General features: G+C 42.6%; 1 protein-coding gene across 2 annotated transcripts in view; it reads right to left on the reverse strand.

Annotated features, from left to right (window-relative positions):
* CHCHD3 (coiled-coil-helix-coiled-coil-helix domain containing 3) overlaps positions 1 to 15,184 on the reverse strand; it is a 283,851-nt gene extending 268,667 nt beyond the window's left edge. For both annotated transcript variants that reach the window (XM_043463744.1, XM_043463743.1), the window contains exons 1-2: positions 14,932 to 15,184; positions 3,113 to 3,200 (exon numbers count right to left, since the gene is read on the reverse strand). In XM_043463744.1, coding sequence (XP_043319679.1) covers positions 3,113 to 3,200; positions 14,932 to 15,012 — 169 coding nt within the window. In that variant the 5' untranslated portion in view covers positions 15,013 to 15,184. The remainder of the gene's footprint in view (positions 1 to 3,112; positions 3,201 to 14,931) is intronic.
* Positions 15,185 to 16,497: the final 1,313 nt, after the last annotated feature.

Here is a 16,497-nt window from a genome sequence, read left to right on the forward strand (position 1 = left end):
CTTTTTACATATGAAGCAAGGCTTCATTCAAATTACAATAAAACAGTGCTTTACAGCATTTGCTCTGGAGTCAAATAGAAATGGCAAGCCACTCCAGTATTCTTGCCTAGAGAACCCCAGGGACGGGGGAGCCTGGTGGGCTGCCGTCTGTGAGGTCGCACAGAGTCGGACACGACTGAAGCGACTTAGCAGCAGCAGCAGCAGCAGCATAGGGTTATACAGATTACATTAGACAGACACACAGGATTTAACAGAGTACCTGGCACATAGTAAACGTTACTTAAATGTTCTCTTTCACTACTTCATTATTAGTGCGTATCATCATCCTATTTCCTTAACACAGTAGGTAAAAAAGAAATCAACCGAGAACAAAGCATATTTTAGATCAAATTCCAATTTTTAAAAATCCCCATGCATCAAAAGATGATTTTGGAAAAGCAAAAAGGGATCAGTCATGGTCTACCTCAGAAGCCAAAAGCAATTCAAATTATATTGTAAGTATGTGGAGATTCACCACTGGGATGTGACATGAGCTGATTTATTTTTTTAAAGGTTGCTGAGGTGTCTTGTGCATGGTACAGCACAGAGGGAGGACAACAGTGGAAGTGGGGATCCAGTTAAGAGGCTTCATTGAAAGACAAGAGATGGTGGTTATTTCAACTGGAGATGCAGCAGTGAAGATGCATGTGTGAAGACCATCGCCAAACCAATTTTGGAGATGGAGCTGATAAGACCAGCTAATGGTCTAATACAAGAATAAAAAAAAAAAAAAGAGGAAACAAGGGTCAATCCCAGTGCCCTTTACTGGGAAAGATAAAGAGGAGAAGCAACTCTGAAGAACAGAAAGGTCTGTTTTGGATGTATTAAGTTGAAGAAATCTAAGGGGCAATCTGAAGAAGGCAGTTATCTGAGACAGCAGTTTCAGGGAGAGGTCAGGGCTAGAGACAGAATTTTGAGAGGCAAGTACATAATGATTCAAAAGGTATGCAATTTGATGACGTTAGTGGAAATCAGCAAAGACTAGAATGAGAATGTAAGTAGTTCAGTTAAGTCGCTCAGTCGTGTCCAACACTTTGCGACCCCGTGGACCAGCACACCAGGCCTCCCTGTCCATCACCAACCCCTGGAGTTTACTCAAACTCATGTCCATTGAGTAGGTGATGCCATCCAACCATCTCATCCTCTGTCGTCCCCTTCAATCTTTCCCAGCATAGGGTCTTTTCCAATGAGTCAGTTCTTCACATCAGGTGACCAAAGTATTGGAGTTTCAGCTTTAGCATCAGTCCTTCCAATGAATACTCAGGACTGGTTTCCTTTAGGATGGACTGATTGGATCTCCTTGCAGTCCACGGGACTCTCAAGAACCTTCTCCAACACCACAGATCAAAAGCATCAACTCTCCAGCGCACAGCTTTTTTTTATAGTCCAACTCTTACATCCATACATGACTACTGAAAAAACCATACCTTTGACAAGAAGGACCTTTGTTGGCAAAGTAATATCTCTGCTTTTTAATATGCTGTCTAGGTTAGTCATAACTTTTCTTCCAAGGAGTAAGCGTCTTTTAATTTCATGGCTGCAGTCACCATCTGCAATGATTTTGGAGCCCAAAAAAATTAAGTCTGTCACTGTTTCCACTGTTTCCCCATCAATTTCCCATGAAATGATGGGACCAGATGCCATGATCTTAGTTTTCTGAATGTTGAGTTTTAAGCCAACTTTTGGAGAATCCAAGTAAGGTAGAAGGAAAACCAAGAGTGTGGCCCAGAAGTCAAAGAAAGGGTTTCTGGCAGAGGGAGTGGCCACTTACTATTTAACCTTCATGAACTATGAACCCTTCTTAATGTTCCTACCAAACAAGAAGTTTCAAAAGGACAAGAACTATTTCTTATTCATTTCGGCACTTTCTGCTCTAAACACACCAGAAGTTCAACTTGTGGTTATCAATTTAATGATTAGTAGGAGGGTCACAAATGCTGCCAAGTGAGGCATTTGTGCAGGAGCTCATCTTTCTCAAGGTATTTCAGTCTGCAGCTAGATTTACCACCCAATACTCCTTTCTAATAAATAATGAAAATTCTCATTTAGTTCACAATGAATCATCTCAACTACTTTCTCACTGTCATTTCACCAAAACACAGCATGTCCATCCATCAAATTTGGTATCAACAAGAACAGTGCCAGACACATAGCAGGTGCTCAGTAAGTATTAGGTGGATGAATCAATGGATGCGGGTAGGAGAGAGGAAAGAAAAACAATCTCTTATCCTCCAGGATCCACAGATAAAATGAGACAATAATCCTCTATGGATTTCATTTAACATATTTTCATCAATAATTAAGACTCTGAAGGAATAAACTGCTTATAAACATGAAGAAATCCATTACAAAGTAAAATCATTAGAGATACTTCACCATCTGGAAACAATAAATCAGTATTTTCTAAGTTCAATTTTTTTAATAAATATTTACTCCCAAACCTCTAATACCCTTTATACGTCATTCATTTTACACAAAAAGCTAGGAAATAACCTTCCAAAGCCTAATAGAGGATTCAGGAGCTGGAAGAGAAAAAAAAATTTCCAAACACTATTTGAAAGTAGATTCATTCTACCTTACATCAAAGCATTTTAAAAGAAACCCCAATACTAACTAGTAACACAGTTGGCCTTCCGTAACTCCAAGTTCCGCATCCACAGATTCCACCAACCACAGACTGAAATTATTCAGGGAGAAGAAAAAAAGCAATTCCAGAAAACCCAAAAACCCAAAACCTGAATTCGTCAAGCAGGCAATTATTTCTATGGCATTTTCAGTGTATTAGGTATCATAAATAATCTAGACAAGATTTAAACAATCAATATATGGGAGGATGTACATAGATCATAGGCAAATACTACCCGTCATATGGAAGGGACTTGAGCATGCATGGACTACGGTACTCAAGAGGGTCCCAGAACCAGCTCCCCATGAATACGAAAGGAAGACGATTCTCCTGTAAAAAGCATCCAAGTAACAAAAGACAGAAGTGCGGGAGAACTTGACTATCGAGTGAACTTTCACCACTTAAAGTTTTTCTACTAAGAACTCAGAAATTCAAACTCTGAAATACCTGAGGCACCATAAGTACCAGAATACCGCTGAGACTTCGGGCCAGATGGAGAGGTTTCCTTCATACGATCAATCACATTTTCCGAAAGCTGAAAAGAGCAACATCAAAATAAAATCAATTATAAGAGAACAAGAAAGAAAACAGTACAATAGCATCCAAGTAAGCCAGTCATCCATGGCAATATGTGTAACGAATGGCCTGAAGAAATTAGACTAAATCTGATCGCTGTGAAACTAAAGCCAAGAAGAGTTTTAAGATGTTAAGATGCACCCCACAGCACTACTTCTTTATTTCTTCTAATGCATTGCTCATTGCTCATTAAAAATAACACTTTCCCTCATTCTATACTGTGCACTAAATTGTAATCTCTGAGAAAACGTAAGCCATCAGAACTCCTCCAACTTTCCTCCCTCATCCTCCAAATTAATTTACACTTGCAGCAGGCCTTAGCGCCTTCCTTCCCTCCAGTCCCAAAAGAAACAGTGTCCCTCCCTCCCTCCCTCCCGGCTAACCACAAACAATCCCTCTTTCAGTAGATTTCTTTATGCACCAACTCTGTGCCGGGAACTAGGCTAGACTTCAGGTATTCTAAGTCATCAAGTTGCTTAAAGAGAAGAAACAGACGACCACCATGCATTTAAATAAAATGTGAAGGATGTTACTTAAGTCAGTTGGCCTGTAACGGAAGGACAGACAGCACGGTGGGCAAGATGGGCAGGGCATCTAGCCAGGCTTTGGGAGTGTGGCTGGGCAGGAGGCTAAGAAGGATGAACAGTACTTAGGAACAGAAGGAGTAGGATATAAGAGTACTATAAGCAGAGGGTATTAGGATTTCCCTGGTGGTCCAGTAGTTAAGATCCACCTGCCAATGCAGGGGACATGGGTTCGATCCCTGGTCTGGGAAGATTCCACAAGCCACAGGGCAACTAAGCCCATGTGCCACAACTAGTAACAACTACTAAGCCCATGCTCCAGAGCCCAGAAGCCAGAACCAATGAAGCCCGCACGCCCTAGAGCCTGTGCTCATCTACAGGAGAAGCCACCGCAATGAGAAGTCCGAGCACTGCAACTAGAGAAAGCCTGTGCGCACCAACAAAGACTCAGCGCAGCCAAAAATAAATGCTTTAAAAAGAAAGAGGAGGGTACCACATGAAGCTACCACTAAACAACAGGGCTTAACAGCAAGTGGCAATACGAAACAGGCAGCTGGCAATAGGACGGAGGCAATGAGGAATACTCAGGCCACGAGATTTGAGTCATCAGCACCTCTAACCCCTAGATATCATAGCATCCTTTTATTATTTTCTTATCAGGTTTCCCTTGTGGCTCAGCTAATAAAGAATCTCCCTGCAATGTGGGAGACCTGGGTTCGATCCAAGGGTTGGGAAGATCCCCTGGAGAAGGGAAAGGCTACCCACTCCAGTATTCTGGCCTGGAGAATTCCATGGACTGTATAGTCCATGGGGTCGCAAAGAGTCGGACAGAACAGAGGGATTTTCACTCATTTCACAGCACTTACCACTATCTGATTCTTTCCTGTTTATTGCCTGTCTTGCTCACGAGAAACAAAGCCCCAGGAAAGCATGGATTTGGCTGTCCTGTCCAGTATTATACCCCAGAGCCTCAGTAAGCCTGGTTCATTAGTGAACGGTTAAACAAATGAAACAACAGGGATGAAGAAAAGAATGGGTGAAGCAGGAAGTTGAGGAGGGGGCTCAGTGAAACAGAAGGTAGAAAGGGAAATAAGATTCTGGATGTTGAAGACTCTTAGTAAATAAATCCTTCAAGTCAGGGGGTTGAACTTGATTCTGAGGGCAGCGAGGCACTACTGAAGGATTTTAAGCAGGGTAATGACACAATCAGACTTACATCTTAGAAAGATCACTCTAGCTACAGTGTGAAGAACAGATTGGAGGGGGATGAGAACAGGAGCAGGAGGACCCCTGAAGGAGGCTAAAGGACCAATTAAGAAGCTATTAAGCATATGTCCACACAAAGGCTCGCCCAGGAATGTGCAGAGCAGCACTATTCATAACAGCAAAAGTGGAAACAACATTCATCTCCTGGTGAATGGGTAAACAAAACATTACACGTCCATACAATGGACTAGAATTCATCAATAAAAAGAAGTGACGTTCTAAAATAAGCTACAATGAGGACAGACCTAAAAAACAATTAAGGAAACCAGGCACAAAAGGCCACATACTGTATAATTCCATTTACCTGAAATGCTCAGAAACGGGGACTCTATACAGATGGAAAATATCTTAGGTACGTGGTTGCCTAAGGCTGGAATGAGAATGGAGATTAACTGGAAATGGGCTTAAGAGATTTTATTGGGGTGATGAGAATGTTCCAAACCTGGAAAGTAGTGATGGTTGCACAATTCTGTAAATTTATCAGAAAGTGCTATACACAGAAAACAGATGAGCTTTATTATATGTAAATTACACCACAAGTTAACCTTCACTGAGTGCTTATTAGGTGCCAGGCACTGATGGTAAAATAAGTATTTGACTCATTTAACCCTTCACAATCCTGTGAGACACGGTTATTATGTCCACAGAATATATGTGAGGAGACTGGAGCAAAGCCAGATGAAGTAACTTGTGCTGGATCTTACAGGTTGTCAATAACGAAGCCAGGATTCTAATCCAGGAAGTCTGAGAAACAAGGTCACACTCAGACATCCCCTTCACTGTCAGACTCAGTGTCTGACTAGATGAGGGTGAAGCAGAAATCATCAAAAAGGTTTACAGGTCAAGTAATGGGGAGAAACAACCCCCTCCCCGCCCCACTACATCCTCAGGGACCTACTTCCAGTTTCGACTTCCTTAGCACTCCACTGACTGACTTGTAACCCAATACAGCAGAGAAAGTATTCAGGCAAAAGTCACCACTGACCAAATAAATAACCTCCTATATTTATACAGGCTTCCCAGGTGGCACCAGTGGTAAAGAATCCACCTGCCAATGCAGGAGACACAAGAGAAGTGGGCTCAATCCCTGGGTTGGGAAGATGCCCTGAAGGTGGGGGCATGGTAACCCACTCTCCTCTTCTTGCCTGGAGAATCCCATGGACAGAGGAGCCTGGTGGACTACAGTCTATGGGGTAGCAAAGAGTCGACCACAACTGAGCTAGATATTTATATAAATATCTTTTATATTTACAAAGCACCTAATTTATATGATTTCCCTTTAGCATCACTCCCGTCTTCCAGAAACCCATCCTCCACCCCCCATCCCCTCCCTGCTGGTCCTAGGACTCTGGCTGAGTCTCACCTCTTTTGCAGGCTTCCCCCTCCCTGGTGGTGGTGTTTAGTAGCTAAGTCATGTCTGATTCTTTGCGACCCCACGGACTGCAGCCCACCAGGCTCCTCTATCCATGGTATCTCCCAAGCAAGGATACTGGAGTGGGTTGTAATTTCCTTCTCCAGGGGAATCTTCCCGACGCAGGGATGGAACCCACATCTCCTGCTTAGCAGGTGGATTCTTACCACTGAGCCACCTGGGAAGTCCTCCCCTGCCCACCCTTATATGCTAGAGGGCTCCACATTCTGTTCTTTGCCTTGATTTCTTCTCACTCCATGCGCTCTTGGTGGTACTCTCATTCACTCCCCTGATGTTTTATTAATAACTGCTGTTGATTAATTAATGAATTCTAAACCCAATTATCTCCAGTCCAAGACCTGTATCCCAAAAGGCAGAACTAAACATTGAGTTGCCTAATGGACACCTCTCCTGGGACAGACCACAAGCACCGCAAACCCAACATGTCCCAAGCTGAATTCACATTTGCCAAAAAAACCTCTGTGTCCTCTTGCTTTCCTTATCTCATTCATGACCCCACCTTCACCCCGCTTCCTTAATCAAAACTCAGGAGTTCTCGACCCTTCTCTCTGCCTCAGTCTCTCAGCTGTGACCTCCTCAATTTGTCGTCCCTCCTCCCATCCCATTTCCCCTGCCCTAATTCATGGCATCATCAATATTCCTCCTAAAATACAAATGATTATGGTAATTCTCACCTCAAGTCCTTCAACAGCTACCTCTGCTGATAAGAAAGGCCAAATTCTTTTGCATAGCATTCAAGACTTCCTCTTCTTTTGGTTATGGCCTCATTTCTCCAACCGCAACTTCCAAGGCTTTTCCCTCAACACTTCATAACCTGTTCCCTACCCACACTGGCCACCCGCTGCCATCTCCTTGCCTTTATTTTTGCCTACAATGCCTTCACACCTCGGGAGAGAAGTGCCTTTCAAACGTCAGCTCAAAACATCCTAATGTCATTCCATTCCAACTCTGCCTACCCAACAGGACCCTTTTGTGCCCCACGGGTACCTTGCACAAATGTCCAATGCTCCAGTGACAGAACAAGCATTTGCCTTTCCACAAGACTGTGAGCTCCTATGTGTTACTGAGTCACCCCACAAGGCTGACTAGGCCGAGCACTAACTGAGGCCCTTGGGAAACATCAAAGAACGAAATGGGTTTGTAGCTGAACAGTTACTTATATCTCAGGACCCAAAGCAGAATGGAGGTGAGACAGCAAAGGGAAAGTCGACAGCTCAAAAGCTGTGACCTTTGAAGGAGAAACCATGACTCCTTTCTCGGGAGAGAAGTGGAAGTTAGGAAGCAGAGCGCCAGCAGACTCAGCTTCTCCATCAACTGACAGCCACGGAGACTGCTGCCGCAACTCATCTGCAAAGCTGAGCCACATGATAGGAAGAACTCCTTAAGACTGTCCCCATCCCCTCAATTCACAGGTGAGAAAAAGAGAGACTCTAAGTGATGTCCAGCTACTGGCAGCATCAGGACGGCAACCAGTCAGCCCACTCTCTCTCCAGTGCCTTCCCTGCCGCTAAACAATACACTCCTTATCCCACACAACATGTATCACCTCCTCATGAGGAAATAAAACGAGGCTTACTAAGTTCTGGAATCTTAAAGCTGTTTTTACTGATATATAATTTAAAGTTTACTCAATATATAAGATAATGTACTAATACATAATATATAACATACCATATTAACAGAGTATGCTGTAATGTATTACGTATGTTTTATATATCATATTACTATATATAATCCTATAATACATCTACTATGTTACATATGTAATATAATTTATGTGTTGAAAGCTAATATACATAAGCTAATTTGACATATGATTTTATACCTTACAAAACGCTGGCCCAGAATACAAGGAAGACGCACTGGTCACCTACTAGCTATATAACCCCTCTATGGGCCTCCCTTTCCTCATCAGGAAACTGGGAAAGTAACACCTACCCCCAGAGTTACGGAGGAGGAAGGATTCCAAGATGCAACGCAAAGATCTGACAGAGTTATTACTAACACAGCTCCGGCCACCGGGACCTCAACAGCCTGTTTTTCCCGGTTCACTCTCATCAGCAGCACCGAGTTCATACGGAGACCGTTCTCTACGTGGGGCATGAAGACAAGACCCGCATGAGTCCTGGTCTGAGAATAAGGTGCCCACTTATCCCTATCTATGCTCTTTGCATTAAAAGTACAATGTCTCTTTCAACCTAAACATTACTTCTTATTTCATTGTTAACTTTTTATTTATGTGGTTTATCTGATGCCTCAAAACTTGCTACTTAATGTCAAATTCAATCAATTCAAAGCATTTCCCAATAAGGTCTTTGGTCATACTTCAGTAAATTTATGTCATTCAAGGGTACACAATTCGTTTTTTAAGTTGATAAACATGTTGTAAGGTTGCCTTGAGAGTCAACTCTTTTTGTGTGTGTGTTCTTAGACTGACTCATACATGTCTTCTCAGGTCTTTCCAAAGGCGCACCCATGGCAGCCTACGGTTGCATCTCTGCTTACTCCAAGCCTGATCTACAGTCTCCCCAGTCTGGTCACAACTATGCTGATAGAAGGCAATAGCCAGGCTACCCTTTGTATTTGAAATTGACACCCGCTGAGCTGACACCCCAGCTTCAGTAATGAGTTCAGGCCTCGAACTCACCTGATCTCTGTTAACTGGGGGACTCACTTGCAAAGCAGCTGACAAGGTTTAGAGATCCCAGCCTGTTATACAATCTGCAGCTAGAAAACAACTCTTCTCTGTGATGCAAACTGACCCCAAAAGGCGTCAAAGGTAAAACGTAAACTTCCGCAAGAGCTGGACAAGCTGCCTCTGTATAAGCAGCAACTTCTTCAGGAAGCATCTTTCCTTAAATAGGGTACCTCTTTTAGAAAAGCTTTTTCCTGTTCAAATATCCATACCTGCTATGCTTGCTATCCATACCTGCTATACTATTCCAGACGTTACTGGACTCTCCATCAAGGCAAATACCAAGTGCAATTTACAGGAATTATTTGTGGCAAAGAAGAGTGACATAAACCCCTCACCCACCCACCCACATTAATGCTATAATTATGCCCCGAGGTCCATGGATTCAGAAGTCTATGGATTAGTTTTCTGCTTATTGCATTATTATGGGCAGAGTCCATAGCCTAGAGATTTACAGTAGTCTGTGAACTGAAAGTTAAGAATCCCTGTTCTACTCTGGGGGCTTCCCTGGTGGCTCAGATGGTAAAGAATCTGCCTGCAGGGCTGGAGACCCGGGTTCTACGATTAGTGAGAACCAAAAGAATGCGGCCTGCCAACAGAGTTGAATTCAGTTCACTGACTTATCTGCCCTATTCATCTGCTTCTGAAGACGTAGTTAAGTAAACAAGGCTTGCCAAGTCATGGTCCATACTACTCCCCACACCAACATGTGCCCCACAGAAGAGGAAAAGACGTAGGTCATCTTCCATAGTCTTCCCACTGATCTCCTCCCACCCACCTTCATTGGTCTTATCTAAAATCAGAACACACCACTTATCAACCCAGAATCTAGTATTTTCTCAGAAACAAGAGACTGAGAAAAAGATCAAGTATTTCTATTTCCAAGGAACAGAGAAAAGGGGGAGAACTCCCTTTCAGTTGCCCCTAAGACGTCAAGATAGGTACCACATGAGACAAATGAATCTGACCCACAGCTCCATAATAGTTTTTCTCAACTTCTTCCAGGTGCTTCTTATCAAACTGATTAAAAGACTCAGACTCATTTTTCTCACTTCGTCCTCTTTCCATGCAGCATAGATCATTTTCTTTTCAACTACCATTTTAAGACTTCAAAAACTGCCACTAGTATTTGAAAGAAATGACTCCTAAATACTTACTTAAGGGGGAATATATTCCATACTACAAACACATATATATAAAATGTAACTTCCAGCTCATGTCTGTAGTTCATCACTCATATTCTTTGCCTTTGTTATCAGTGGAAATCATGAACTTCTCCTCTTTGTATAAAATCCTAGAAAGCTTAGCATGGTAATACATACCCAAGAGATTCACGGAACCTAACACGGAAAGGGGCCATTCATTTACCCGATAACATTCCTCAACATTCCCAGTGATGGACAGGACTTGCAGACTCTGTTAATGGACCCTCTCCAGGATCCTTAACCACATCCCATATGAAGTAATCTCTTCATGTAGGGGCTCTTAACTGCTAAGACCTCCCAAAGCACGAGCTGTGTTCCACATAAGCATCCCTGCTACTGTAACTGGCTCCTGTGAATTTCAGCTTGCAACTTCAAGGCAAGTAGCAGAGATTAGTTTATGCCTGGGAAGCATGATAAATATTACTCTGAAAATGATACTTATTGAAGCTGACATTTGCTCTGGAAGAGTTCACTCACAGCTTTGATGTTTGAGATAAACTTGTGCAAGATTGAGTGGAAGGCACATTTTCCAAGCAGGCTCAGCAGGTGCTCAGAAAAATCCTATTAAGCACATGCAATATGAGTAATCAAAATGATTGGTCTTGCGATCACAAGAAATTTATTTTAGACTTGGAAAGAAGGGCAAGGCAAAAGGGTGGCCTTTCATCCAATCCATGAGTTCAGATTCAAAGCTGGAGTCAGGTGTAAGAATACAGGTTATTTTATGAAAGAGGGGGACAGGGAGTTGTTGACGGCTGAGAATTAAGGGAAAGAAAAAACCAGGACCCTACAAATCCAGTGAAAATAACACATGATGGGTGAGAAGACACTACAAACTAACATTTTAGGTAGGTCCTTTAATCACCAGCTGATGAGGACCTCAGCAGGAAAAATCTGGAAAAACATGACCTATTAATAAATGCAGCCTAGTTACTAAAAGCCTTATGTCTGCTTACTCAATATGACTCCTCGTATATTAAGATAAATGAAGATGAAATTGCTATCCTTATCAGTGCAACACAAAATTGGTTTTCTAGCAGCGAGTAAGTCTGCTGCACTGTCGGCACACTCTTTATTTAAAAAATTAAAGTTTTATTGTTATGAAAAAGGGTGACTACAGGTGATATGGTCACAGTGGTCCAAAAGAAAATGCGGAAAAGTGGTGTGCACAGAAGTAAGGGAAAAGTATCAAGGAAACAGAAGTTATTCTCTTAGTGAGAAACTAACAAAAGGTGTCTAAAGTGGAGAAGATTTGGTAAAGCCCAACACCACTGGAGAGAAACACATGTAGTAATTACAGTGTTTAGGGGAACACATTCTGTTAAAAATTCCTACTGGAGTGCAGCTGATTTATGTCGTGTTAGTTTCTGCCGTACAGCACAGTGAATCAGAGACACAGATCCACTCTTGTTCTTCTCTTAGATTCTTTGCCCGCACAGGCCATTACAGAATATTGAGTACAGTTTCCTGTGTTATACAATAGGTTCTTATTATTTATTTTACATATAGTAGTGTGTATACGTGGCAAACTCTTATTCTTATGAGTAAAAGCATGTTGGTCGACTGGGAAAATCTGGAACGCTTTCTGCAGCCAAGCTGAACTAACCCTATCTGCAATTCAATACTGAAGTCTGGGCCTCATGAGCACCATGTTTCAATCAACTGAGCTAAAACAAAGGCTCTCTCATGGGAAATAAGAAGTGCTGCAAGCTAAAAAAAAAAAATATATATATATATATATATATATATATAAAGATCAGCTTAAAAACATCTAGAAAACACATAGATGAAAAATCATACAGGCAATCAGTTGTAGAACCCAGGAGTTCATTCCCCAGTCCATATCCCTTTAGGTACACCTGTGGGAACACAATATGCTCTTATTTTTATCTATTGATTATTATTCAGTTCATGTAAGGTTACACATCCATCTCCTTGACCAGCTCTAAAAACAGTTACTACTCATGTGAGTAGTGAACACCCTCAAAGTACCAGACCCTGCCAGATGCTTACATGCATGCTTAGCCCTTCAGTCATGTCCGACTCTTTGTGACCCCATGGACTGTAGCTCACCAGGTTCCTCTGTCCATGGAATTCTCCAGCCAAGAATACTAGAGTGGGTTACCATCCTCTTCTCCCGAGGATCTTACAACCCAGGGGTTGAACCTGGGTCTCCTGTTTGAGCCACCAGTGACGCTTACATACATTACGTCAAATTCTCAAAAGCAATGTCTGGATACGTAAGTATTACAAGTACGCTGCACACAGCTAATGAGAAGCACAGCCGGCACCACGCTAAGGTTCGCCTGGTTCCAAAGCACGTGCTCTTACCACTGCAGACTTTCAAAGAGTCTCAGAACATGAGATGTAGAAGGAACCCTATCATTGTAATAACAGCTACCTTTTATTAAAAATCTACAATGTGCTTTAAATACTTCATCTTCTTACCACAATCAAGAGATGATACTCCCCTTTGGGGATAAGGCAATATAATCAGGGAAGTGACCTGTCCAAGAATGCAGACTAGAAAATGCCTAATTAACTTAACTGAGGTCTGTTTAACAACTAACTGATGTTCTTTTGACCATGACCTCAAAGAAATCAGAATGATACTTAAGTACTCAATAATTCAACAGCACGCTATTTTTAGGGGAAAGTGCAGGAGGCTGAGTATGGCTACAAGAAACTCATAGTGCTGCTAGACGCACAAAATTTCAGAATTAGAACAGATCAGAGGTTACAGGTGTACTCAAGCCCCATCACTCTGCAGGTGAGAAAACTGAAGCTCAGCGATAGAAAATTGCCCTTGAAAAGGAATCTGAAGCAACAGGGAGAACGCTGCAAGGGCAATCCAGGTGAAGGGTATAAACTGAAGAAAAGCAAAGCACAGAGGTCACAGGAAGCATGGTATGTGCTTGAATTATAACCGTATAAAATGTACTCCATGAGAAAGAAAAAATAAATAAAAGAATATTTCCACCAAATTGAATGGTCAAAGGACATAGCTTCTTTTCCTATAACATTTTTTTAAAAGGGGCTTTAAGACAATCTCTCCATTTAATCTAACCTCAAACTTTCTTCATACTTAACATATTTAACCTTGTCTAATACTTGACGTGAATCTGTGCTGTGGCCCAATTCCCTTTAATTTTGTTTGCTGCCATCGCTGTGCCTGTACTAAAGCATGAGAACATGGATTTATACATTTTTTTCTAGCCAATTGCCTTCTCAACCCAAACTTACTTTTCTTCTTCTTACTTTTCTTTTTCGTCCTCTGGTGTATAACACTCAAAGCCTCTGAAGGCAAAATTAATCAAGTTTCCACATAAAACTCAGAGCCTACAGAAATTTTTATTTTAAAGAGTACCAACTAAACCTCAACAATGCAAAGAATGCTGCCTCAGACATCTTATTACAAAATGCGGTACCACCATTCATTAATGCAAGGAAATGCTGACCACAGAGCAAAAGTTGAGCTCAACAGTCTGTTTTCATAAAGAAAACTTTAACAAATTCTTCAAGGTAACAGTTGCAAAGTAAAAGTTTTTCAACATTTCAAATATTTAAGAAGTTTTAATTCCTCATAATCAATGCTAAAAAGAATTTACACATTTGCTTATGCTGGTTGTGTAGTACAGAGGAAGGAAAACAGTATAAAACTTTCTGGGGTCAAACTGCTTTATCTACTAGGTTCAGTCATTACACTTCCAAAAACGTGAGGCTGCTAATGCAGGTGCAGTGGAGGGTGTGTTGATGAAGGGAGTGCTGGTATACGGACACCCTAGAGAAAAATCAAGATTTCAGTTTATGCATGAAGCATGCGCAGGGGGCATTTAAAATTTTTCTCCAACGTCTCAGTCAAAACAAACTGTAATACTCCTAATGATCTGAAAACTTGCAAACCTATCTCAAGTCCTCTGAGGGCGGCAGACGTTAGTATAGAAGCCACTGGGCCTAGTCCAAACAGGCCACAAGAGGAGGAGTCTGGGAAAGACAGACGTCAAGTGAAAGTGAAGGAGAAGCCAGAAGTCACCTGAAGCAGGGCAGGAAAGTCTAAGGTGTGGGTGGGTGGGTGTTGGGGGAATGGGGGCTTGTCAGTGGAAGAGTACTCAACGACAGACAGTACATAAAGTGTTCCTTAAAACGCCAAGTTCATCCTGAGAGAGGTCACGTGGGCAGGGCAAAAGCAGGGTTTGAATTCTGAATCCAGGAGAGACAAGCCCATTTCATAGGTGGGTACAGTGAGGCAAGGCTTTCAAATAAGGTCCCAGGACTACTAAGCAGTACAGTCTAAACTGGTCTTTGAGCCCTTAGAAAGTCTAACTAAACCTGGCATCCCCCAGTCCCCAAGCACAGCGCTCAGCATTTGGCACACAGCAGGAAATATCTCTGAACCGATGTCCCAAGTCTTGAGAAACTTCAACCTTCTTTGCAAGGAACTCAGCTTTGGGCCGAACAACACTTTGGCGGCAGAAGTGGGGAAAAGCAGGCCAAGCAGAACCTGTAAAGGCCAGAGATATGGGGTTCGAGTCGGAATGCTGGCCCTCCGCCCGCCCACTGTCACTCACCCGGATGCCCTTCACCACGGTGATGTTCTCATTCTCGTCCGCCTCGAAGGTGACCCGGCGAGTGCTGGCCGTCCCGCCCATGGCTTCTGCTTCTGACCCGGCAGAGACCTAGCACGGACGCACAGACACCACAGGTCCCACGGGCACACACGTGCGTGGACGGGGCCAGGCTCCTGCCTTGCACAGCGGGAGCAAGGCCACGACCCCAAAAGGCAAGGAGAAGGCGCCGGTCCTGAGCTCCCGCCTCCTCCGGTCACGTGACACAACAACCCTTGACTCCAATTGGTCAAAGATACTAACGGCCCGCCTCTCTAAGGCAGGGTCTCTCAGATTGGTTAGCGCAGACCCGGATGCTATGACAACAGGTGGTATTTGACAAGGTTTCCGGAGCCCCTGGGTATAGTGGGAATTGTATTCTCGATCTGGTGCGATGGGTTCTGGGACTTTTCTCGCCTTCATATTTTGAGTTCCAGAGGAGTATGGCCTTCTGGGAGTTGTAGTCTTGGCTGCAGAAAAGGCGTGTAACTGGGGGAACTTTGAAAGCACGCTTTAAGGGTAGTATTGTATCCTTAAAGATATCCTTAAAGTTTAGGCTACCAAGTTAGAAGATACAATCTCTTTCGGGAGGGAACTCACGGTTTAATAAGGGATCTGCACTCTCCTAATAGAGCCTTTCCTATTTTCCTATACACAAATACATGAGGCAAAATGTTCTTTATTTTAGTCTTAACCAGGCAAAACAAAACAAAACAAAGCACACCACCGCATTTGGCCTGCGGCTTTATTTTGTAAACTAGTTATTTCTTTTTTATGAAAAGTAAACTTTTAAATATTATGGTTTCCAAATCTGCATATAAGAAAACAGAAAACTATTTGCATCAAGCTTGCAGAGAGTTCACTTTTGTCTCCCTCCACTTCAATTAGATAAGCTAGTTATACCATAATAGGATCAGGCAGAAAAAAAGTGATTGTAAAAGACAGTATTAATATAAATTAGTGGAGTAATTTAAACTATATCTGACAAAGTTGAGAAGTTTTCCTTTGGAAAGTTTCTAGATCAGTATTTCACCTCTACAGGACATTTAAATTTTATTTTTTGAAAATATTCTATGACATGTGTAAGTTTACCCATATGACCTTAGTCTTACAGAAGTGTATATCTTCTCTTTAGAAATTAGATTAGTGATGGTATTCTCTTCAGGTAGTCTCTTTCAACATTAAAGGCAGCCAGTCACAACACAGCATGACATCCTCTTCTTTCAAGTTCAGTTTAGTTCAGTCACTCAGTCACGTCAGACTCTTTGCAACCCCATGGACTGCAGCACACCAGGCATCTCTGTCCATCACGATCTCCCTGAGTTTACTCAAGGGAAGGGAAGTCGCTCAGTCATGTCCAACTCTTTGCGACCCCATGGACTGTAGCCTACCAGGCTTCTCCATCCATGGGATTTTCCAGGCAAGAGTACTGGAGTGGGCTGCCATTGCCTTCTCCAGGGGGTCTTCCTGACCCAGGGGTTGAACCCGGGTCTCCCGCATTGTAGGCAGACTCGAACTCATGTCCATTGA

Source organism: Cervus canadensis, chromosome 3 (assembly GCF_019320065.1).
Source record: "Cervus canadensis isolate Bull #8, Minnesota chromosome 3, ASM1932006v1, whole genome shotgun sequence".
Taxonomy (NCBI): domain Eukaryota; kingdom Metazoa; phylum Chordata; class Mammalia; order Artiodactyla; family Cervidae; genus Cervus; species Cervus canadensis.